This window comes from Myripristis murdjan, chromosome 4 (assembly GCF_902150065.1).
Source record: "Myripristis murdjan chromosome 4, fMyrMur1.1, whole genome shotgun sequence".
Taxonomy (NCBI): domain Eukaryota; kingdom Metazoa; phylum Chordata; class Actinopteri; order Holocentriformes; family Holocentridae; genus Myripristis; species Myripristis murdjan.
The window spans coordinates 8,900,330-8,924,185 of NC_043983.1; the positions used below are offsets into that span (position 1 = coordinate 8,900,330).

The window sequence follows — 23,856 nt, forward strand, 5'->3', positions numbered from 1 at the left end:
CTGCCCTCTGATATTGAGGGGGTTAGTAGCCCAGAGAAAATAGCTGATCTATGGCGTGAGCACTACTGTAAACTATTTAATTGTGTTAAAAGTGGCACAGTTAGAACTGATTCTGAATGTACTGGTCTTTCTGCAGACATGATAGTTAGATCAGCAGATGTGTATGATTCCATCCACATGCTAGACAATAACAAAGCCTGTGGTATGGATTGCATTACTGCAGAACATCTTAAAAATGCCAGTTATAGGCTTAGCCCATTATTAGCCATGTGCTTTACTGGACTTATGGTTCATGGTGTTCTACCAAACTCTATGATGTCTGTACTGTTGGTGCCTGTCCTTAAAGACAAGGCTGGTAAACTGAACAGCATAGACAATTACCGACCAATTGCACTAGCCAGTATCTTGTCTAAAGTATTTGAAAGAATTTTGTTGGTGAAATTAGAGATGTTTGCTTTCACTGCTGACAATCAGTTTGGTTTCAAAAGAAAACATGGTACTGATCTCTGTATCTATGCTCTAAAGGAGATTGTTTCTAGGTACACAAGTCTTAATTCATCTGTAATTTTAAGTTTTATTGATGCATCCAAGGCATTTGATAGAATTAATCATGAAAAACTGTTTATAAAATTGCTAGCTAGAGGAGTCCCTAAACCATTAGTGAGGATCTTAGTGTTCTGGTATGCCCATCAAACTTTTCATGTGGGACAATGTTGTTTCAGCTCCTTTTCATGTTAGTAATGGAGTTCGACAAGGAGGAATTTTATCTCCTTTGTTATTTAATGTTTATATGGACGACTTATCTAACCAGCTAAATGCGACTAATATAGGCTGCCTTGTAGATGAATCTATTGTCAATCACCTTATGTACGCGGACGATTTGGTCCTTCTCAGCCCGTATAGTGCTGGGATGCAACAGATGCTGAGGGTGTGCTCACAGTATGGCATAGATCATGATATTAAATATAATGCCAAGAAAAGCCGCATAATGATTGTCAGAAGCAATCAGGACAGGAAGATAAATTTCCGTAACTTTTATTTATCTGGCAGTCCTCTTGGCATATGTGAAGAAATAAAATACTTGGGTCATGTTTTATGTAATGACTGGACAGATGACAAAGATATTTATCGGCAGCGTTGTAAAATTTACTCTCAGGCCAATATGCTGCTAAGGTTTTCTATGTGTTCAGATTCTGTAAAATGTTCCCTGTTCACATCTTATGTCATGCCGCTGTACACACTGCTCAGTTGTGGTCTAATTACAAGAAAAGGAGTACGCAGAGGCTGAAAGTAGCATATAATGATGCTTTGAGATTGCTGCTTCGAATACCTAGGTGGCATGGTGCCAGTCAATTGTTTGTATCTTCAGGTGTGTCTACCTGTGAGGCACTATTGAGGCAACTGATGTATGGATTTATGTGTCGACTGGACAAGTCTGAGAACTTTATAGTAGAGGCTCTGGTCAACCCTCTAAAGAGCTGCTATCGTTTCACTTCAAAGCTGAGAAGACACTGGAACAACAGTCTACATGTCTTTTAAATATGCACAGTATTGTATCTTGTATCTTTTTGTTTTTCTTTTTTTTCATGTATGAATGGTTGTTATTTTATTTGGACATTTAGTCTGCAATAAAGATTAAAGACCATCATCGAGTAAATACATTTTTTTTTTCCATGGGGAACAAAATTCCTGGCAGCAGCCCTGGTGTGTGTGTGCGCGCGCGCGCGCGTGTGTAATGATCATAACTGTTTGTTGTAATGTGCACTTTTCTCCCTCTCCCCAGACTCTCACTACTGGTTCTGTGACTCTTGTGTCCAGAAGAAAACGAATTTAATCACTATCTACCAGCACACGGATCCTCTGAAGACCCTCGGAGCTCCGAACAAAATAAAATAATAAAAATGCACGACTGAGCGTGAGCATGAATAAATAAATAAATGAATAAATAAACAAAGCATCCCACGGCACTTGTCATTGAGCAGGGTTTCTCTCTCTCTCTCTCTCTCTCTCTCTCTCTCTCTCTCTCTCTCTCCCTCTCTCTCTCTCTCTCACACACACACACACACAGAGAGAGAGAGAGTTGGGCAAGCTACTTGTAAAAATGTATGTAGTGAGCTAAGCTACCAGTTACTGTACATTAAATGAAGCTTCACTACACTGAAGCTTCCCACCAGAGAAATGTAGCAAGCTAAGTAAGCTACAATATAACGACAACATGTAGCTTAACTACATCATGTAGCTTTTTAATATTGAATGAACTTCATTCCAAGTCATTGCTGTTAGTGATCAATAAAACTGTCGGTCAAAAAAATGTCAAGTTCAATAGTTGATGAAACTGTGCTCTTTCTGCTTTTACTGCTACAAACCATGGCAACAAAAACACACAACATGCCTCACATAATGACAAAAAGCAGGTGGTGTGTATATATGTTAGTGTGTGTGTGTGTGTGTGTGTGTGTGTGTGTGTGTGTGTGTGTGTGTGTGTGTGTGTGTGTGTGTGAGACAGAGAGAGTGTCCCTGCGTTCCAATACCCATACTACCATACTATTTAGTAGGGAAAAAAAGAATTAGTATGTCCCAATACATACTAAACTACATACTCTTTAAGGGCAGCTGCAGTACATACTAAAAGTAAAAAGTATAAGTATGCGATTTGGAACGCAGGGTTGGTGATTTTTCGTGCATGGGAAGAAGGACTTCCTGTTCACCAGCCAGGAAGAAGAAGAAGAACATTCACGAATACATGAGGCCCCTGGTCCCTAATGATGACAAGGTGATAAGAGAACTGTCACAAATATTACACATTTAATAATATTACATCGTTCTAAATTATTATTTTCTTATTGTCGTTTTGTTGTTGCTGTTATTGTTGTAGAAGTAGTAACAGCATAAGTAGGCCTATATTGCAATGCGTTTTTTCTCCCAGGACCACTTACACACACACGCACGCACACACGTTTTTAGTGACAAAAAGTGACACGCCCACGTGATGTAATGACGTTACATCACGTGCCGCGTTTTCTCCCAGCCGATTGGACGACGAGCGATTTGCTGCTCCTGCACACGGCGGGAACTAACTTCACGCTCGGTGAGCTGCTGCGGGGCGAACAGGACACACCGTGCGGGGAGAGCTGAGGGTTTGTCCGCTGCTGCCGCCGCCATGAGCAGGCTCCGCTCCGCGCTGTACAGAGGCAAGAAAACCACCCTGGAAATGACAGACACGACCACAGCGGTGCGGAAGCGGTCAAAGGCCGCTGTGAAAGAAGGTAGTCTGACTCACCGTGTGGACCCTAACTTAGCCGGTTGACCCGCCCATTCTGTGGGGATGATGCTGCTGCTTGTAGCCACATGATCCAAATAAACCAACCCGATCCACTATGCCTCTCTTTAGTGCAGAGGGACACCACGCATTATGACACTCCGCATTTTGCTCTCACTCTAACTTCTGTATTTACAGATTAGCAAGACTGTTGTGGGCTCTGAACTGAAGTCAAATCAGGCTTCATGCTCTAGTAGCCCTAAATTAGATATGGGCTTGGACATACTGATGATCCTGTGATTATTCGCCTTTGTAGTATTTCCAGTCCCTTCTCTGTCACTTCTCTGTGGGGCGAATGTCTCTTATCAAGGGGCATGTCAAATTCCTCTGCCTCTGACCTCGCCACATTAAATGCTCACCAAAACAGCCCAGACCATGGCAGGGTATTCGATAAATATTTTCATAGTTGAAAGTCAATGGTGTTCTTTTTAAAGTTGGGTTTGGGTGTTCTTTCACCTCCTATGCTCCACGCCAACCCCCCAGAGGAAACCACAGATCCTGCTCCGTCCACATACCACACTTTCCAGGACCGAGCTGATGTTGTGCTCCTGCGGTCGCAGCTCCTGCACTGGTATGACAAGGGGAAGAGAGAGCTGCCATGGAGGACTGTGGTAAAGTGAATTAATTCTTGCTCTGGTTTTGGCATGCTGATGTGCCTTTTATGCGCATTTTGAGTTGCAAAAGACAACTGCAGCAGAATAAAAATAGCTTTATGCACCAAGTACAATAAATACGCTGGAGTTGTTTTGGCAATATTAATGCAGAGACCTACAAAGTAGCCAGATAACACAGTGATACATTACAAAGACAACGGAAACTCACCATTTTTTGGGGGATTTTTAACTTTGTCTCACCCACACAAATTACAAATGTGTTTTCTTTTTTCTGTCTCATAGCATCGTGTTTCATCGTTGTGGTTTTATCACTTCATTTTGCCATTATGGAAATGAACTAAACGAAAATATTTTGTGCAAGAGGGCAGTGCAAAACATAGCACACTCAAGTCCAAATACAGCAAATGCCCTACTAATACAACACAGGGCCTTCCTTTATTTCTCTGACAGGCTATGACAGAGCCCGACCTCAACATTAGGACATATGCAGGTAAGATGATGCATTCTACATGGTTTTAACGTGAGTTGACACTTTTTTCATGTCAGATTTTCCTCCTTTTTTAGTGTGGGTTTCAGAAATCATGCTGCAGCAGACCCAAGTTGCCACTGTAATAGATTACTACAACAAATGGATGAAGGTTGGCAGAGTCAAAGTGCTTGATATTTTAGTTCTTGCAGCATGTTTACATCTATGTGGTTAAGTTACAAAGAATATAGTATAACTGTAAATCATCCTGGACTGTGTTGCAGAGGTGGCCCACGGTGCAGGATCTTGCAGCCGCTACACTTGAGGTGATTCTTTAAAAAGTAGACACTGAAAATGTGCCTAAAGTCTAAAATGACGCTGATTTCAATGATTTCAAATTGATTTAATTCACGGACAGGAGGTGAACCAGATGTGGGCGGGCCTTGGCTACTACTCCCGAGGCAAGAGGCTGCATGAAGGAGCTCAGAAGGTCTGTGTTATGCTTTATAGTACAAAATTTACACCATATACCTGCATTTTATGTTTCCCCGTGGATATACTTATGTCTTAGTCACTGTGTTGAACTGAGACTGGTTCAGTGCCGGTGTCGATGGTAGTAAATATATTGTATGTTTGCCCAGAGGTATATTACATGGTGTGATTTGATTAGAGGCAAAACCATCCAGTGATCACCTACTTAAAAAAAAAAAAAAAAAAACTGAAAAAAGTGTAGAGATAATGCTGAGTGTTATTGGACCTCATGTAAGAACTTCTCATACAAACCAATTATTTTCTAAATGGCACATAGGAGTGATATCCCCCACTATTCTCGTAGGGACACATACAATTTATGACTTCTCTGGACCCTCATCATATGCACAATGGTCATTTAGGATAGATCTCAAAAGTTTGAACATATGACCATTTGCAGGGTCTGACACAGCAGACTCAAAAAAGTGCACCGCATGAAAAAATTGAGCCAAAGTTAAAATGAAAATAACAAAAATGTTTTTGCATGAGGCTCTCTGTCTCCTGTCTTCAGCAACGCCAAGATATCAGTCAACACACCACAAGTGTTTTACCACTTATTTATAGTTAGTAAGGAGGCTAAATAATAGGGTGTTAATAATGGGTGTTAATTGTGTGACTGTTTTTTGTAAGGTTGTGTCGGAGCTGAAGGGACAGATGCCGCGGACAGTTGAGAGCCTTCTGAAGCAGCTGCCTGGAGTGGGACGCTACACCGCTGGAGCCATAGGGTCTATTGCATTGGGGCAGGTCTGTATACACACACACACACACACACACCAGTAGTGTTTTTGTCTCCAAGCCCAGATCAGACTCTGATGCCGTGTTTGACAGATGCTTTACTTTGCTATGTGACTGAGCACTGGAATGACCCCGGTTGCCTAGGTTACAGGAGTCGTGGATGGCAATGTGATTCGGGTGCTGTGTCGCACGAGGGCCATTGGGGCTGACAGCACAAGCCCTGCTGTGACAGAGGCACTTTGGTGAGATTACACTCCAGTATACCTTCATCAGAATACCAGGATTTTGATTCTGTAACCAATACTGTATTTAAAATCTAAAAACGAGGTGCTTCTGTGATACCACACTAAACAAAAACCATCAAGCGACGTGTCACTGCACTTGAGTTGGAGATGTTTCTTACAAGTTCTGCACAGGGGAATTGATGCATGGGCTGTATGGCTGTCTTAGTCAGCTCTCTGTGTGAAAGAGCTCCATGTTTTGGTTCTGGTCCCAGTTATGTCAGCCAGTTTAGTTGGACTGGAATTTAGTGGTCGACTGTTTGATCCAGTTGCCATGTATTCAGCTGGCTGACCGCAGTCCTCTGTTAAGAGCCAGATAGCAGCTCTGTCTGTTCCAGTCCTCCATTTGTTGCAAGTATTAAATATATGTGAATTCAATCTCTTGGAATGGTATTGAAGTAGTATTGGCCACCACCCCGAACATGCTTGGCGTTCCACAGTGATAAAATGATAAATACTTGATACTTATTCTTACTCAACCTTTTTGAATGTGGTTTGCTTCGGCTCTTCATTTCAGGGGTCTTGCCAATACGTTGGTGGACCCAGAGAGACCAGGGGACTTCAACCAGGCCATGATGGAACTGGGAGCTCGCGTCTGCACCCCTAAAAGTCCGCTCTGTGGCCAGTGTCCCATACAGTCTCACTGCCGCTCTTATCGCAAGGTAGAAACCAGACCTTGACACAGCAAAAAAAAAAAAAAAGAAAAAAAAAGCTTAACCAATGTTGTTGTGGGAAGCCTGGTCATGATTCATGCTCTATGCAATTACAGAAAATGTTCTTGAGGCTTGACTATATTGCTAATTAATATTTATTCTCATTGGTGTATGTGTTGAATGTACTGAAAACCAAAACTTTTTCTGTGCCACAAAACACATTCAGTTCAGAACACATAAAATCAGTTTGCAACATCACATGTTGCAAACTGAATTTATGATTTTTATCTGTTTTTTTTTTTTTTTTGTAGAACACCAATACAACTAAACTACAAAGGACTGAAGCTGCATTTAAGTTGCACATGTAAAGACAGTCTTAAAAGTTCATGATATACCAGGAATTCCATGACCAGTGGCAAGCCTAGTTTCATTTTTATGATCAAATGCATTTGGAATATTATAATATGGGTTGTCAATAAATTTTGAGGCAAATGTTGACATAATGTGGGGGTAATTTCAAAGACATTTCAAATATATCACTTGCTAATTATCCTAATTAACCTACTTATAAAATTTGTGGCCCACTAAAATGAAGCATTACTGCACCTTTTGTGCATTTAAAACACACACATATACACAAAATGAAGGAAGTGCGAGCATCAGTAAAGTTTTGGAGGATAGGGCTGCAGGTGTCCAGTCTGTTGCAGATGATGATGTACTTCCTCGTGTGCAGGTTTGTGTCAAACAAGAGAAGAACTCCAAGAGGCTGTTGGGGAAGCTGGACAGGATATCTTCCGCATTGCCTGATATAGAGGACTGCAGTAAGTGTTCTGGGTCTTATATTATGAAAACAGTTCACCGAAATGTGTGTCTTTGTTTAAAAGTTTCTCAGGAGTTTCCAGAGGCGGCAAGTCGCGCTGGACGCCCCTAGTTTGCAGAGAGTAGACTGTTCAACTCCTCCAGCAAATGAGGAGACAACAGCGTGATACAACGCTACCAGAATGTATTACATGGCTGCTTACATAGACAATGAATGGGAAGCGTGCAAATGACCCATCGTGTGGACACGTATTGTAGCGAGCGGTGGAAAGTGCCCGCTGTGCCCCGCAGAGCCCTGGGATGATGAGCTGGGTGTTCAGAACTTCCCCAGGAAGCCTGGAAAGAAGCCGCCCCGCGTCGAGCGCACGCTCACCTGCGTGGTGGTCAGATCTGTGGAGGACGGAGAGGACGAGTACTTGCTCACACAGAGGCCCAGCAAAGGTCAGCAGATGCAAAAAATCCATCACAACCTCTTCACTCTTGCGCTCTATGTGTGTGTCTGTACATGTATGTGTACATGCGCTGAAGAGTGTGTGTGTGTTGACAGGTTTGCTGGCGGGGATGTGGGAGTTCCCTAGCCTGCTGCTGGAGGAGGAAAACTCCGAGATGAAGCAGAAGGGGGCGCTGTGTGCTGAGATCAGCAGGATGCTTGGGGTCCAGGTCAACCAAAGCCTGTTTAAATACATTGGAGAGGTAAACTTGATGTACTGTACCTTTAGTACCTTACAAACACCTTCATCCACAAATACACTCTTTCTATAACAGTGTGACTGCCTACTTGACAGTTTACATGCTATTCGTGTTTGCAGGTGGTTCATAGCTTCTCCCACATCCACCAGACATATGTGGTGTACCATGTGTGTTTGAAAGAGGGTGCAGATACACAAACACCTGAAAACACACAGTGGCTCACCAGGTCGGCCCTGCAGGAAGCTGCTGTGTCCACGGGAGTCAAAAAGGTCTGTCTGTGCTCACACACTCACTGTATGTGGCTCCCTGCTGCCCACGTGAGTTTAGCAGCAGCAGGTTTTTGTTTTGTTTTTTTTTTTTTACACCCAACATGGATTCATAACAGCGAATTTACATTAGACTGAGGCACACAGATATCCCGTTCTTTAAAGTTGCACTAAGATTTTTATGTTGCAATTGACCAGTCTTTTCAGCTTAAATAAAAAAATAGAGCTGCTGGAAAAGAGGAGAGGAACATCCCGTCCCTGCTTATTGAGACCATGTAGATCCACCAATGAAATTCTTTTGTTATGTACAGTCACTTCTCCTCCCACAGGAAGTGCCAAATAGAAACTTTGGGGTGAAATTAAAAAAATACAAAAATAAATAAAACAGCAGCAAGTGAGTGCTATGTCCAGAGAGAGCTGGGCTGACTCATCAATAATAGATTTCTTCTCTCTTTCATATCCCTTTGGTCTCCTTTTTGCTTTTTCAGAGAGATAATCGAGGCGATCGCACACTGGCAGATGTGAAGTGTGTGTGTACAAATTTAATGTTCCATGATTTCTGCTATTTTAATTTCAAACACTTAACCTTTTGGTGTCATTTGGAGCCACCAAGGTGCTAAGTTGCCTAGTGGCAGTTTTAAAAACCATAAGAAAAGACACATCGCCGTCGTCTTGAGTATTAAATCGCGTGCAAGAAAATGTAAAATAAGTCCAAAGTGCAGTTGGTGGTACAGTTTGTTTGCGAGGGAGACGATGGCAGGAGTGAATGAGTGCCCACATCTGTTCATGTGCAGTTTATGCGAATTAGCCATGAATGGGATCAACATGTCAACTCTTCTGCAGATCCTGAAGCTTTATGATTCCGCGGAGAATCAAGAGGAACGGCCCTCAAAGGCAAGTTCTTGTAATTTGTGTACTGTATCTGTGACTCTTGCTTATACTGTGGTAATAACTGATGTCAGCTGTGCTCCTTTGTTTCGGGTTGTTGTCTCACTTAGGATGGGAAGCGGAAGAAAACCACTGGTGTGAAGGACGACAAGAAACCGCAGACCTCGAAAAAGGCCAAACTCAGTGCAGCAAATAGCGGGACCAGACAGCTCTACCTCAGCTCCTTCTTCAAGACAGTTAAAGAAGAATCCTGACTCACTCAACTTTGCATGATTGTTTTTATATAGATGAAAGCCTTATATGGTGCTTTAGCACAGGGCCACACAATAATAACTGGGACTCTGTTAGATTTAAAGACACAATGAATAGTAGACCACTGTGAAACCATGAAAAATATTGATAAAACAAAAATCTGAATATTGTCCCTAGAATATCCCATTCGGCACTATTCTGACTCTGATGTACACTGTAGTGCCTTTTTTTTTTATTAATCTTATAGTTTATGGCATTTGTAGCTCATGATATCGTTTTAATAGTCTTGTAGGGACTTAGGTCATGACCTTTGTATGGTATCTTAAATATACTACAGGTGCAGGATTATAGTTACAGTTACAATTATGTACCCTACAGACTTCATTTAATTCATGAAGATACCCCATCTATTCCAATGGACATAACTTTTCTAGGATGTGTAGCTCTATGATAATTGTCAAAAACAGAGTTGTTTGATTGGATGTCTGTAAGCCAAACAGTATTCCACATGTCCTAAACTGGACTGCAGCAGGGCCACACCCTCTGTTTCAGCAGGAATTGACAGCTCTGAGGCAGGAGGTAGCATTAATAATCATGATTAAGAACACAATTTAAACTGTTTACAGTAAACGTGAAATGTTATATTACTTATACATGTGAAAATATCTTATGAAATATGTGTAGCTTTTACTCAGGATTACTAAAAAAAAAAAAAAATGTCCATTGGAATAGACAGGGGATCTGAATGTCACCAGAGAGAAAATTGGAAAATACTGTTTTGATTTATTGTGAATGCTCTATTATGACTTTATAATGATATAATCAGCTTAATACATCCTATTGATTAGCTAACAGAATATTGAACATACTTCTCTGTGGAGATACTTGAGAAATTGAGGATTTTATTATTGTTAACAGAATATATATGCAATGTTTTAAAACGTCTTAAAGCATCAATTCATTGAAATGAGCGAACTATTGATGCAAAATAAATACACTCATGCCTTGCCGTGTTGTTTTGTTTTTTGTCAAACGTCGAGTGCTGACCACAATAATAATAATTAAAAAAAAAAAAAAAAAAAATAGTTGTATGCAGCTCTGCACAGGAAGCCTCAGTCCACACACAGCAGGCAGACGCGCAGGTCAAGTGCTCCGGCCTTGACGCGCCGGCGCTGCGGTGTTGTGATCCAGCAGCCGCTCGAAAACCGGTTGCGAGCTGGTGACTGGCGCAGCTGCTGAGGCCGCTGATCTCTGTGTGAGTTCATTCACAGTAACCAAAGACAAAAGTCCCCTTATCTCCGCTGCAGTCGCTGTCCGCCTGCAGAACACGACTTAGCTGCCAGACAGGTTCCACATTGTGTCCAAACTCCAAACCGTGGCCGGGAGCTGCCTGCAGGCGCGTCGCTGTGGCTTGTGTTTACAAAGTGCGCCTCTGCACGTTGATTTTTACGTTAAAAGCTGCGCGTTTTCTTGAGAAAAGTCGCAGAAGAATCACCGTCGGTGTTTATTCTTGTCTTTTGTTTTCTTTGACGTTTTCGACTTGAGTTATGGCTTCTGCATGGCAAAACGTCCTGTCACTGCACCAGTGGATAGTGGAGAATGGAGGTTTGTGTTTTTCCCCCCCCCTTTCTAACTATGTTTCATAAAGTTTACAGCTTGTGAAAGCCATGCTGTTGCTTTGCGGTGAAGTCTTATCTGCTTCTTGCGTGGTTACAGAGAAGAAAACGCAACAGGCACCAATCTGTTCAGTGTGTGGGAGTGGGGAAATGCAGATGTCTCTCCCAGCTTGCGGCCCAGCCCAGGCCTTCACAATGACTTGCTTTGTAGCAGAGGCAGACAACACATATCATAAGACATGGCACTTTTTAAATTATATTATGTCATTACAGTGCAGTGCAGGCGTCTTTCTGTTGGGACATGAACGGGGCCTGTTGGACTGTAGTGGGGAGGAAATCGCAGTAGGCTGCTGACTACCCAGGCCCCCAAGCTGACAGAGAGTCTCTAAAAAGGCTGGACTAAAATGCCTTCTGTGGTCGTCCAGTGTACATTTATCAATATGTTATGCTGTTATTTCACACCGCTCTTGTTTTGAAACAGGATTTGGTTAAAATTTACAAAACTGCAAACAAAAACCCTCAAAATCATAAACCGCAATTGCAGTGCTGTCCGAGACAAATTGGAATAGACAGGAGTAAAGTTTGGTTTCATTTTTTTTTCCCTGGGCAGACTAAAACAAAATTGTACTCCTCAAACAGAATCTGAAAGGGCGATGACTGTCAATCAGCGCTGTCAAGATAGTGCTCAGCTACACCCCTGGAAACAATGTCGTCTCCCCTGCTGCTCAATAAACTAGTGAAGGATGCCCTGCCTTGACTTCTTTCTCACCGAGTCACTAACATTGGACTTGATTATGTTGCAGACAAGAGGACAGACCCATGGCTGCTGGTGTACTCGCCTGTCCCGGTGCTAGTCATCTTCCTGGCTTACCTCTGTGTGGTCTGGGCTGGCCCTCGCTTGATGAAACACAGGGAACCCGTTGACCTCAAAGCTTTCCTCATTGTTTACAACTTGGCCATGGTGTGCCTGTCTGCCTACATGTTCCATGAGGTGTGTGTGCTGCTTTGTGTGTGGCCTCCTCCTTTGTGCATTTTTTTTTTTTCTGTTTTAGTTACTTCAGTTTGATCAGGCTCATGGTGCTGAAAAAAAAAATCACCGAAACAGTTTGTCCTGTGTTTGAATATTCCCAGTTCCTGGTCACATCATGGCTATCAAACTACAGCTACCTGTGTCAGCCTGTTGATTACAGCACCAGTCCACTGGCAATGAGGGTAAGTTACTGTTATTTAACATAAGATGCACCTTTATTGATTACCTGTAGAGGAAATTCAGTTTGATGCAGCAGCACAAGGGAAATCTAGGTAACACCAAAGACAAAAGCCCATACATCAAAAAAATAAGTACAAAATTAAATAAAACAACAGATAATAAAATAATAATATTTATAAAATAAGTATATACAGTACGTATGCAATATCGTTGTGTACATGCTGTTTATATAAGCCCAACAAGCTGTTGCTCCCCACACATGCAGGTTATGTTAAAGGAATACTCCAACATTTTGGGTAAAATACCCCTTTCCCGACTGACCCAGACTGAGACAAGATGTTTGATACCATTTTCACTTCTGTGTGTCCAGTGGTTTCACTCCTATGGGTAGAACTTCCTGTTAGCTTAGCATAAAGACTTGAAGTCTATGGAAGTCATTAGCCTCGCTCTGTCATAGTGAACAAATAAATTGGATTTTTTTTCCATCAGTGGCTTGCTATCTGAGCTAAAAGAGTCTGCTAGAGGCATGTAGTCAATAAGCAAACATATTTCAATTGACACTGACCTCGGGACAAGACCAGATATACTGCACTTTACACTTTCCTGCAATTCTCATTTCAATAAGAAAAAAAAAGATTTTTCCAAAAATGAGTTTTAAATTTTGTTAAAATTTTCTTGAACATGTCTTGTTTAACTCTATGATATCTGTTGGCACTCTGATGTACAGTGTCTGTTTGTGTATACATGTGCAGTGTCTGTGGTGGTGAGTGCTGTACTGGGTGGGGGTACTGGGTGGAGCGGCTGGCATTTACATTTGTAACTTTATCGTCTCTGTTGTGAAAACTACATGCAATATTCGATATGCAGTGACCATTAATGTCAAAAAAAAAAAATTGCAATCCTTGACCGTTCCCTGGGTGCAGTAACTTCTACTTTCATGCATTCTCTGTTTCTTCATATTGCACTTTTACACCCCAGCCTGCATAACAAACTCACCTCTCTCCTCCTCTTACTCCCTCCAGATGGCCAGTGTCTGCTGGTGGTTTTTCTTCTCCAAGGTCATTGAGCTCAGTGACACGGTAAAGCCTTATCAAAACACTCGCAGCATCTCTGAAATTCACAAGCTTAAGGGGATGCTGAAGATAGATAGATAGATAGCCTTTATTGTCCCAAAGGGAAATTCTTTTTCACAGAATCTTTTTTCTGAATTGAAATTGGGTAACAGTCTCCTCCCGTCCTCTGCATGTGCAGGTCTTCTTTATCTTAAGGAAGAAGAACAGCCAGCTGACCTTCCTTCATGTCTATCATCACGGCACCATGATCTTCAACTGGTGGGCGGGAGTCAAGTATGTGGCTGGAGGACAGTGTAAGTCACCAAATGTAATACAGGGATTGAAGAATCCAAAAAAAGGTTGGGAGCATGGCGTTGTGGCTAGAGAGAACTGCAACATTTGTCCACCCCTGAAGAAACAGCCTTAAGCAAGATGCTAGACTTGGGTTTGACCAGTATGGAGCTTTGAAGAGCGAATTTTTCAGTTGGCACAGGCAAGAGCTAATATTCATTATCTTGGATCATTTTCTTGTCACAAACTTCCTAATTACAAGGATGCAGCCTCTGAAACAGCATTTGGGCCATCCATTCAAACCCGTGTAAATGAAATTCTTATTTATGGACTGTAGGTGAAGCAGGTTTCTCTTGTGGTTTCAGAGTCCGTTTGAGCGAGAAAAAAGTCCTTTTCATAGAGCGGATTGATTTTGGGTGCGTGGATTCAAAAATGAAAGACCCAAAAAATCCAGCAAGAGTGTGCGCATTGATTTCAACAGGGAGGAAATCCAGCACAACGAACGCAGTGACATTTATTTTTGTGAGGTGCAAAAAGTGCAGAACTGAAGAAGTGCACAGCAGGAGATGTTTTGATCCAAGAACAACATCGGTTCTCTGCCACCTCTGAAACTGTTGAGTAAAACCATGTCCTTTCCTTGCCTCCATCAAATCTGCAGGGGGCGACGCTGACAAGCTGATGCCTGATTTTTTTTTTTTTTTTTTTTTTTTTTTTTATTAAAAGGCCAGTACTGGCCCAATATCAGTTTAACTTTAGTTAATCTAGTGAAATGCATACATGTACTGTGTGTTGGTTCAGGTATAAAAAGAAACAATTTCCTTCCTTTTTGAAACGTGCCAATGAAAGTGCTCCAAAATATTCACCGTTAAGTAGAAGTACTTCTAAATTAATTAAAATCTTGAAATCCTGTTGCATGAATCATATGTCTTGAAGACTTTTCGATACCTTTTGGCATCTGGAATTAATACCCCAAATATAATGTTTTTTTTTTGTTTGTTTTTTTAAACGCCACCCTAATTATTTTGCTCTCTCCTGTTGTACCACACTGTGCAGCGTTCTTCATTGGCCTGGTCAACACCTTTGTCCACATTGTGATGTATTCTTACTACTGCCTGGCTGCGCTCGGTCCTCACATGCAGAAGTACCTCTGGTGGAAACGCTACCTCACATCTCTGCAGCTGGTGAGTGGCTCTCGCTTCCACCGCATTTGGACGACGGGAAATGTGCACATATGTTGGGAATTTAAGTCCGAGTCGACCTGAACTTTCTCTGCTCCCTTTCCAGCTGCAGTTTCTGCTGTTTATCACACACACGGGCTACAACCTGTTCACAGAGTGCGACTTCCCTGACTCCATGAACGTGGTCGTGTTTGGTTACTGTGTCAGCCTCATCGTCCTCTTCAGCAACTTCTATTACCAGAGCTACGTGAACAAGAAGAAGAAACAGAGATAAGACTGTGGTGCAACATGCAACCTTATAGACAATCACACACACTGTGGCTTTACCAGGGGAGCTGACAACAGCAAAGTGACAAAATGTCCTATACATATTGTGTAGGGTTTCCACTGGTGTCAGCAGTACTTGCTAATATCCACTAGAGGGCACAAGCTGCCCATAATGGGATTGGTGCTCCTAATGCTGTTCTTTGCTGCCACATCCATTCCACTGTATACTCACACATTGTTAATTCAGTCACCCATAATGAGTTTTCCAAATGATGTGAATAAATATACAGTCAATAAATAATGCAAATAATTCAAGTTGCCACTATGTTTTATATATTTCACGTAGAGGGTCAAATTCACATTTGGAAAAACAAGCAAAACAAAAGAAACACTGTGTGATTGTACAATTATTTATTTCGTAAACTGGGAAATGACAAACATTCAAATGAAGGTTTTAAACAAACTGTACATTTTATACACATAATAAAGTACATTGGTTTCACCTCGGCAATATTGCATAATTAATGAGCCCAAAACCTCCTCCAGAAATAAATCCAAAAGCAAAAAAAAAAGCCAAAAAAAAAAAAAAAAAACACTTAACAACAAAATAAAGGAATGCAAACAGGTTTTTTTCCACTGCTAAAACAACACAGCAAATGATATATTTTTTCTACACTTCAGTCTAAAATAGATTGAATGATGTAGATTAGAGAGAGGATAAAAAGATGAGAGCAGGGAGAGCACATTTCTTTTGAGTCCATTTGGTTTTGGAGTGTTTTAAATCCATGTAGAGAACTTAAAGGTATTCCTCATTGCTACCATGTAGTATGAAATCAAGTATGGCTGGGCAAAATGAAAGAATCCAACGGAATTAATCTCATTTATGTCCTTTCAAACAGTATCAATAGAATCAAATAGTATTTACAAATATATTTTTAGCGCTTCTTCCAACCGTATGAGACGGGTGCAGTATGCATCACGGCAATTGAGGCACATGACTTACAAATGCTTTGTTTTTGGTAACGTCGCTGTCACTCATTTCATTATCCCGTGTGACGAAACCCACCCACGCACCTGGCACCCAAGTAGGTCAAAACAAGCTGTAAAAATGATCTGCAGATACTCTTTGACTCAGGTCTTGTATCAACAAAAGGAAACAGGAACTAGAAAAAGAGGTGATTCAGGAGTGTTGAGTGGCATCCCGAAGGAGCTGGACAGCAGAGAGATGACTGAGGGGGGTTGAATTGTGCCCTGGTCTGGTCTGCTGCTCTACGTCTCGGTGTAGACAGACGACATGTGGCTCAGGCTGCGGTCGAAGCTCCCCACCTGGAAGAAGATGCTCTCCTCTGGGCTTGAAGAGAACTGGCACCCTGCTCCTCCTTGAAGCTCCTGGGTCAAGCTGAAGCCTGGAGTAGACATGATGAAGTGCAGTATTTTGCAAAGGAAATTATTCAGCCCGCCTTTTATCATTATTGCAATTATGGCAGCTGGGTGGTAATTATAGTCAGCTTTGTGCTGGATGACACTTTAAATTGCCTTTTTACATATCTTGACAGAAAAGGTGGGGGGTGGTGGAGGCAAATGCAAAGATCAGAGAGTAATGAAACAAAGATGGTGCGTTGCTGTGTGCTTGTATAATACGGACCCTGAGTAGCAAAAATAAAGAGACGCAAAAGCATGGGCTCACCTGCAGAGCCATTGTTGCTACTTGACATGTGGAAGCCATTGTGCTGATGGGAAGTGTAGGCGTGAGAATCTGCTGGGACGTGGACGCTGCTGACCGTCTGCTCCATTCTGTAGGAGTCTCCGAAATGGAAGCAGCTCTGAAAGCTGCCCTGGTAGTCTAGGAGGGGAAGGAGCATGGAGAGGAGTGAGGGGAAGGAGAGGAGAAAATAGAAGCAAAAGCTGAGAGACTGCCACCAGTGTCTACGGGTGATTGCATTTCCAAGGTCAGCATCCGCTACATCCGGTTGAAACTTAATGTGGATTGCAAATTACGACAATGCTATATTTGTGCTTGCGCGAACTCTGCCAATCCTATAGTTTGTAGCATTTGTCCCCATCCTCTCAGTTTGTACTCAGAAACGACCGCAGGAGTCACGATAATGTGAAAGCAGCCTTTCCTGGAGCGCTTTTACGCAACTCCCTGACCACAGCGTGGTTTGAGAGACGTCCATGCGTAGATCTTTAACAGGGAAAACAGTGTTAAGGCATTAGGAAAAGGCTCGGGAGTGACAGCTGAGCCTGCCATGTTAGAGCGCTGAGAGACAGCTGGATACATGAGCCAGCATTTTGTTGGCTAATTCAGTGCAGGGAAAAGGCTTCCGGCATGTGGTTTTCCCCACTCTGTCTCTACAGCTCTAATCTCTCTCTGTGCTAAAAACACTCTGACAGAGCCACAGGGCTTTATCTGTTCTAAGAGACAACTTCCTCTCCTTGTGTCCTTTCATGTGGGTCTGGTGGTACAGTAAGGGTTTGGAGAGTGACAAGGGGTTGTTCAGAGAGTCATGCATTGAAATATGGTCAAATGATCTGGTGCAAAATTTTCTATGACGGGGAGTTGCGAAAGAATTACTGAATCACGTCCTGCATACAAAATTTCAGGGTATGAGCTGGATAGGCCAGTGCACATCATCAAGTCTCACAGCACAAAGTTACTGTCGTGTCGGTCTTACCATCGTTGGCAGCCTGATGGTGGTGATAGTGAGAGTAGGACTTTTGGTGAGGGTGGATGTGCTGTTTCTCCAGTGGAGGAGGAGGCGTCCCTGTTCCCTTCATCCCTGGAGACAGAAGGGGACCAGACACCCTGGAGGAGGAGAAGGAGAAGGAGGAGGAGGAGGAGGGGGGATTATATATGTAAAGTTCTCCACACTGATGTATTATTCCCTCTGCATTGTATGAATAATTTCTCAGCAAAAAATGGATCATACAAAATGGCATTCCGATCAAAGCCGAGGCTACATGCAGACCCACTAACCACATGATCCAACAAACCCAACGGAGCACTTAGTGATTTTAAAAACACAGAAGAAACAGTCCAGCCGTGTGGAATTTTGGCTCCCCACACGTAATCTTCCTTCTACCACATATTATGATCTTAAGTCAACAAACACCAGAGCGTGCATTCAAGTGAAACCGAGTCCCCCCCACACCCACCATTGCAGTAACTCCATGCTTTGTGGCCTAGAGAGAAGAAAGCACGGTCATGTTTACATTCATGACTTTTTGAGAGAAGGAATATTAGCATGAACATGTCGGGGACTTAGTGGACTCTACGGCCCAGAGGACAGCTGAAGGTTCCTGTTCAGCATTTTTGGATCTTTTTTTTTTTTTTTTTTTTTTTTTTTTTAAATGAAGCCTTCTGTGAATGAAGTGGTATGTGCTATAGGACACATGGGGCTATTCACATTTTAAAGATGCTATTAAGGTGCGTATCTCCCAGCTGATAATAACTTTGCCCTCTTCAGCCTCAGGATGAAAGGGTCAGACTTTGCACTGAACAAACCACATTCAGACAGGAAAAGTGAAAAAAAAAAAAAAAAAAATTGGTGATTAATTGCTTATTATAACCAACAGATGTACTATTACACTGCTTAAAACCACAGGTTGGTCAACACTGGTTACAAAAACCTGCAAAATGAAGTAAATGTTATGAAGTCGCAAAGCCTGTGAGACCAGGCTGCAATATACTGCCCAGTATCCTCAGATATTATTATTGTAGTAGTAGTAGTAGCAGTAGTGTTGTTGTTCTTCTTCCCATTATTATCATTATGTCAAAGGAACATTTTTTGAGAATCACATCATGTAATTAAATGTCCTAAATCTACAGAACATTTTGATACAATAACAAATGCTGCCCAAAAGCTAGAACCATGTCTGACGGCATGTGGTATGCATTCACACACCTAAATGTTCATGCGGGTGTTAAGAAGAAACTCAAAATGACTGCTGTTTTAATACCTGCACACTTGACATTTACTTAATGAAACAGCAACTCGGTCCAAGGCCAGATAGATAGCCAACAGTGCTGCCTTTTAAAAAAAAAAAAAAAAAAAAAATACCTTGGCCAATCACCTCCCCAAAAATTCAACAGCTACTTAGTACCCTCTCATGACTGCGTATCAGGAATGCCAACACATAAACTGCTGCTGTGTTACTATGCGCCGCTGTGCCGTGGCAGCATATGGTTTGCAGTAAGCGCTATACAAATGTGATGACAGAGTGTTGCTGGAGGCGGCCGAGCCCTTAGATGACTGCTCATTTCTGGCCTGGTTGGAGCCGGCTATATGACCTACCTCTCCATGTATGAGGGAGCTGTGCCTGGGAAGTACCACCCAGCACTCAGCAGCGGGCACTGCCTCCAAGCAGGGCAGTTTGCACAGCCTGCTTGATGGAGAGCACGCAAAACGGTGCCCCGGCTTGTGAATTTATTTTACATTTTTTTTCCTGCTAGCTGTTGGACAGTGCTCGGGGCTCACAGGGTTTCTGTCAGTTTAAATTAAGATTAACATTACAAACAGTATACAACAGATACATTTTGGGCTGCCTTATTACTTTTGCCAAGGAGGTTATGTTTTTGTCCCTGCTGGTTTGTTTTGTCTGTCTAAAAAAAAAAAAAACCCATGAATGCATTCCATGAAATTCAATGGACACATAGCAACCTTAGGCCAAGAAACAATTTATTACATTTTGGTGGTGATTATGGAGCTGGAGTTTTCACCATTCCAATGATTATCGTTTCTTATCCATACTATGAAACTAACATGGATAGAGGCTTGATGCCAGGTGCAAAGGTTTGCAGGGTCAAAACGTCAATTTAACTTATGTGTGATGTCTTTGGGTGTGACTGCAAGTTGGAGAACCGCTCAGCACTGCCATAGGTTTTCCCTCCCTGAGATCGCCTCTGACTGTCAAGGCTACCTGTGCAGCATTGAGGAAGCTTTGTCAGAGTGTGTGTCATGTGTGTAGCACCTTGTGTTAGCCTTAACCCTTGGACAGGCTAGCCGTTAGCGAGCGTGGCTAATCCATGGGTTGGCACAGGCCCAGCGTGCGGCCATGTGTTCCTGCGGAGAGCAACGTTCCCCCAGGAGCTGCTGTCAGCGCAAACTCAGGAAACAGTTATACTGTTCATATTTTTACAAGCAGCCTCTATGTGCAGCTAAAGTGAATCATAAGCTAATCACTGCCAGCTGCCCTCAGCCCCACTCTCTCTGCTCTCGAGCTAGCTAGCTACTCAGGCTCGAGGTATGAGGGGAATCTTTCATTCGCCAGATAAATCTCTCCCCTGGTATTCATCTTCACTGACCATCCCATACTCTCCTTTACCTACTTTTTCCAGTCAGCCCACCCAATCCTGTCTCTCTGCTATGAGAGAGTGATTTGACCTTTGACCTGTGATTCATGGAGGTAGAGAAAGGGGTTTTAGAAAGAGGGTTTCAGAGATGAACCTAGTTTTTTAAAAAAAATCCTGGAAGGTCAACAGGTTTGGAAGAGTTCCAAGAGGTCAAAAAGACACTCTTGCTCACTATGAAAGAGTGGCGTGACCACTGACCTCTGATGCATGAAGGTAACGTTAGGAGGAGATGTTAAGGTGAGGATTTAGGAGGCTGTAAGTTTTAAAAAGACAAAGGAGCCAAGAGGTTGTGTGACCTCACTGTTTGGAGAGGTCAAACTCTTTATTGACTGGTACCAGTAGTGGACACAGCTCAGCGACTCTGACTTGAGTGGCTCAGTGAATCTGAGCAAAGGGAAAGTTAACATTGGTCTGGGAATGAGATTTGATTCAGTAAATAGAGTTCATGGCTGAACCCTGGCTTCAGAAGCCCTGAAACAGATCAAGACAGATCAAGAGTACATTCCAGCGTGGACACTCTCATGCTGCCTTTAGGCCACAACCGTCCAGCCAAAATAACTCGAATTCCTGCAACACTAACAGGTATGTGGACATGGAAGTCATCACTACTGGATCGCAAGGATTGTCCACAATTTCAAGCAAGTGCAGACTGCGAGTGATGCAGTCTTGTCGTGTTAAAGAAAAGCTGACCTTATCGTCTTGGCTCTTTGAATAGAAGCATGATGAGATGGAAAGAGAGCTAAGGATCGAAGATTCATGAGCAGTCCTGCTCTGCTCCTCGTTCGTCTTCCCTCACCTGCCCTTACTGTCCCACCAGGGACCAGGGATCAGATCCTCTCCTCCACAGACCCTCGGTTCTCCACAAACACCCTCTCCCTCCCCTCTCGTCTCCCCTTTTGTAGCCGACCATTAAGCCCCTCTGATGGATGGTAGGGGCTTCTTTGGCGCAAAGCGGTGGGAACGCTTCTGGTTCTGGTTAGGAAGCTAAAGCTGCGCTTCAGAGACAGGCCACGGCATACTGGCTAAACCTAAGCTAAAGCTAAACCAGCCCCGCAGGCCCCAGTGCGAGCAGCACAGCCAGGGCTCCGGCTATTCTGGGGCCCTGAAAGATTTCTGTTAGTCCCAGAAAGATAACTGCTCTAACCATGGAGGAGCCATCTTAAATCACCATCCTTATTTAGGAATTTTTGAGAGTAAATCACCTGAACCTTTTCCTTCAATATAACCATTTGTATAGAAAGGTTAATTTAAGACTACACCTCGTTATGCATGAAGCACAAAATGACTGACTGACCAGTCGCTGCCATGAGCGACTACCTCGGAATGTTTTCTGTTTGACTTGCGAGATTGACACTCGTTTTCCGGATCATTGGAGAATGATAATGGCTGGAAGATAGACAGTGTCGAGTTACGAGCTGTGAATGTCCCCCTTCAGAGCAGTATCTCTTAATGTAGCTCTGTGCTGTCTCTGCCTCCACTCTAATTCAATTAGCTTGTGTCAATCACTGCCTAGGTATCAAACCACCTCAGACTAATATTTACAGAGGGGCTCTAATATCAATACGCAGGAAAAGCGCAGTGGACTCTCCCCTCTGCAATTATATAACCACATATGTCCGAGGCAGTGAATGACAACATTTACCACCCATCTCTCTGTAAGCCCCGGCCGCCATGGTTGAACAGCCGTGTCTGTGAGAGAGGCCCTGAGTGTTTAGCACGGGCCGTACACACACGCGTGCCTTGCTGATCGCCAAATGTATTTTAACTGGCATATTTTAATATTAGCCTCAGAAAAATGACACTGGTATTTACAAAGTAAAAGAAGTCTAAATGGCCCATTTGAGCCAGGGTAAACACATTTAGCTATGAGGTCAGAGGCTGCCACAGTAGAGGCAGGTTAGTTTGATAATTTTGTCAAAATGTTTAATGTCCTGCTAAACCGTTTGGGAAAAACAAGTGCTGCACTGATATTGACTTTGGCAGCAGCCTGTATACTCAAGGCTTTAAACATGTAAATCAAATGCTCCATCTTCAGGCAAATGTAAGTAGACATTTCATGCCCAGCTTGTTGTAGGTCCTGGCACAGCTCGCTTTTTTACTCACTACCAACCCCCCCACGCCCCCTGTTTCTGTTTGATGAAGAGATATAGCACTGAGGTACACACGAGTGCATGTGTATGCGCTTTTGGTTCAAGCGTCTCGATTTCATGAAATCTGTAAATTTGCAAATTGCTGCAATTCTCCTAATGCAATCTTGTCGTCACGTCACAAAACATGTAGGAGCTTTAGGTAGGCGAACAAAGACTGACGTGAACAGGGAGGATTACTTACTCAGTCTAACGGGTACTTAAGCTACATCTGTGGGAGAAATGGGAATTTTCACCACTAACTACTTGCACACACACAGGTACATGCACACTTGTACACACCCACATAGTACACAGATATAGAAATACAGACACACGCAGCATGGTTCAGATGTTCCTCATCAAGCGGCCTGCAGAACACAGGCCTGTCTCATATCCAATATGTCACCCTGCCTGTGGAGCTGCTGTTACAGGATCCCCTGCGCAGGTCCTTTTCACTTTCCATTCCTCTCCTAGTCCTGGTAATTGTGCATGCCGCGGAGAAAGAGGGCCTGAAACCGCACGGTAATTTCGACAGCGTTCTCCTCCCGCTTTTAAGGCTTGAAACAACACATCACCCTCCAGAAGCTTCCAGGCCAACCTGATGTCTCCGAGCGGCTCGAGGACGTTTACATCACGACGGTCTGCCCGCTGCACTGTTTGTGCTGGAAGACGACCGCTCTGCTGCGCCTCGCACCCCAATCACACGCAATCATGTGTGTTTCCTGGATTATTCTGTGTAAACCCCTCTCACTCACACACACACACACACACAAGTGCGTGCACATTCAAGCGGATACAGTGAGAAAACCATCAAACCTCATTCTGTCACATGCATGTGCTGTGAGTGTACTCGCGCACACACACAAACACACACACACAAACACACACACAGACACCCGAAGAGCCGACCACAAGAGTTAAACGAAACCATGTTTACGTAACGCGATCACTTTTGTAACACAGGGTTTATGATGCTTGATTCTGTGCGCTCTTTCTCAATGTTATGAAACTGTAAAAGAGTGTTTTCCTTTTCTACCTCCCTGGTTTTTCGGCACGTTGTTGAGTACAGTACACACTGTGCCTCCTGACGACACTCAGGCTCTGTAACTGTGCTCTGCTGGCTCCCTGGGGAAATCATTGACCCTAATAGGAAACATGCTGTGACTCACACACACACACACTCTTACGCAAAAAGAAGATAGCTAGATAGATATCTGATAGATAGATAGAATAGATAGATACATAC

General features: G+C 43.0%; 3 protein-coding genes across 4 annotated transcripts in view; 2 read left to right on the top strand and 1 right to left on the bottom strand.

Moving 5' to 3' along the window:
• Positions 1 to 2,732: 2,732 nt before the first annotated feature.
• On the top strand, positions 2,733 to 10,523 carry mutyh (mutY DNA glycosylase). The gene is made up of 16 exons (XM_030050470.1): positions 2,733 to 2,773; positions 3,029 to 3,266; positions 3,803 to 3,930; positions 4,384 to 4,423; positions 4,498 to 4,571; positions 4,684 to 4,725; positions 4,818 to 4,889; positions 5,561 to 5,674; positions 5,810 to 5,907; positions 6,464 to 6,608; positions 7,333 to 7,420; positions 7,677 to 7,859; positions 7,966 to 8,111; positions 8,228 to 8,377; positions 9,218 to 9,268; positions 9,373 to 10,523. The coding sequence occupies exons 1-16, from the start codon at positions 2,744 to 2,746 to the stop codon at positions 9,514 to 9,516; spliced, it is 1,743 nt and encodes a 580-aa protein (XP_029906330.1). The 5' UTR covers positions 2,733 to 2,743; the 3' UTR covers positions 9,517 to 10,523.
• Positions 10,524 to 10,644: 121 nt separating this feature from the next.
• Positions 10,645 to 15,653, top strand: elovl8b (ELOVL fatty acid elongase 8b). Of its 2 annotated transcripts, none has more exons than XM_030050456.1 (7): positions 10,645 to 10,769; positions 11,934 to 12,121; positions 12,262 to 12,342; positions 13,363 to 13,419; positions 13,592 to 13,706; positions 14,737 to 14,864; positions 14,968 to 15,653. In XM_030050456.1, exons 2-7 carry the CDS (start codon positions 12,032 to 12,034, stop codon positions 15,133 to 15,135), a joined length of 639 nt encoding a protein of 212 aa, XP_029906316.1. In that variant the 5' UTR covers positions 10,645 to 10,769; positions 11,934 to 12,031; the 3' UTR covers positions 15,136 to 15,653. The 2 variants fall into 2 exon arrangements, with proteins under 2 accessions (XP_029906316.1, XP_029906315.1); XM_030050455.1 differs by lacking the exon at positions 10,645 to 10,769 and adding an exon at positions 10,778 to 11,119.
• A 714-nt stretch (positions 15,654 to 16,367) lies between these two features.
• glis1b (GLIS family zinc finger 1b) overlaps positions 16,368 to 23,856 on the bottom strand; it is a 73,190-nt gene continuing 65,701 nt past the window's right edge. The window contains exons 10-12 of the mRNA XM_030049688.1: positions 17,804 to 17,934; positions 16,816 to 16,971; positions 16,368 to 16,534 (exon numbers count right to left, since the gene is read on the bottom strand). Coding sequence (XP_029905548.1) covers positions 16,398 to 16,534; positions 16,816 to 16,971; positions 17,804 to 17,934 — 424 coding nt within the window. The 3' untranslated portion in view covers positions 16,368 to 16,397. The remainder of the gene's footprint in view (positions 16,535 to 16,815; positions 16,972 to 17,803; positions 17,935 to 23,856) is intronic.

What these genes read in the sequence shown, in the direction of transcription:
- mutyh (XM_030050470.1), top strand. Translation starts at nt 2,744, where the DNA reads ATGAGGCCCCTGGTCCCTAATGATGACAAG. An exon ending in GCCTGATATAGAGGACTGCA is followed by an intron (nt 7,421 to 7,676) that starts GTAAGTGTTCTG and finishes CACGTATTGTAG; the next exon opens with CGAGCGGTGGAAAGTGCCCG. An exon ending in AAGAGGAACGGCCCTCAAAG is followed by an intron (nt 9,269 to 9,372) that starts GCAAGTTCTTGT and finishes TGTCTCACTTAG; the next exon opens with GATGGGAAGCGGAAGAAAAC.
- elovl8b (XM_030050455.1), top strand. Translation starts at nt 11,062, where the DNA reads ATGGCTTCTGCATGGCAAAACGTCCTGTCACTGCACCAGTGGATAGTG. An exon ending in GTGGATAGTGGAGAATGGAG is followed by an intron (nt 11,120 to 11,933) that starts GTTTGTGTTTTT and finishes ATTATGTTGCAG; the next exon opens with ACAAGAGGACAGACCCATGG. An exon ending in ACCTCACATCTCTGCAGCTG is followed by an intron (nt 14,865 to 14,967) that starts GTGAGTGGCTCT and finishes CTCCCTTTCCAG; the next exon opens with CTGCAGTTTCTGCTGTTTAT.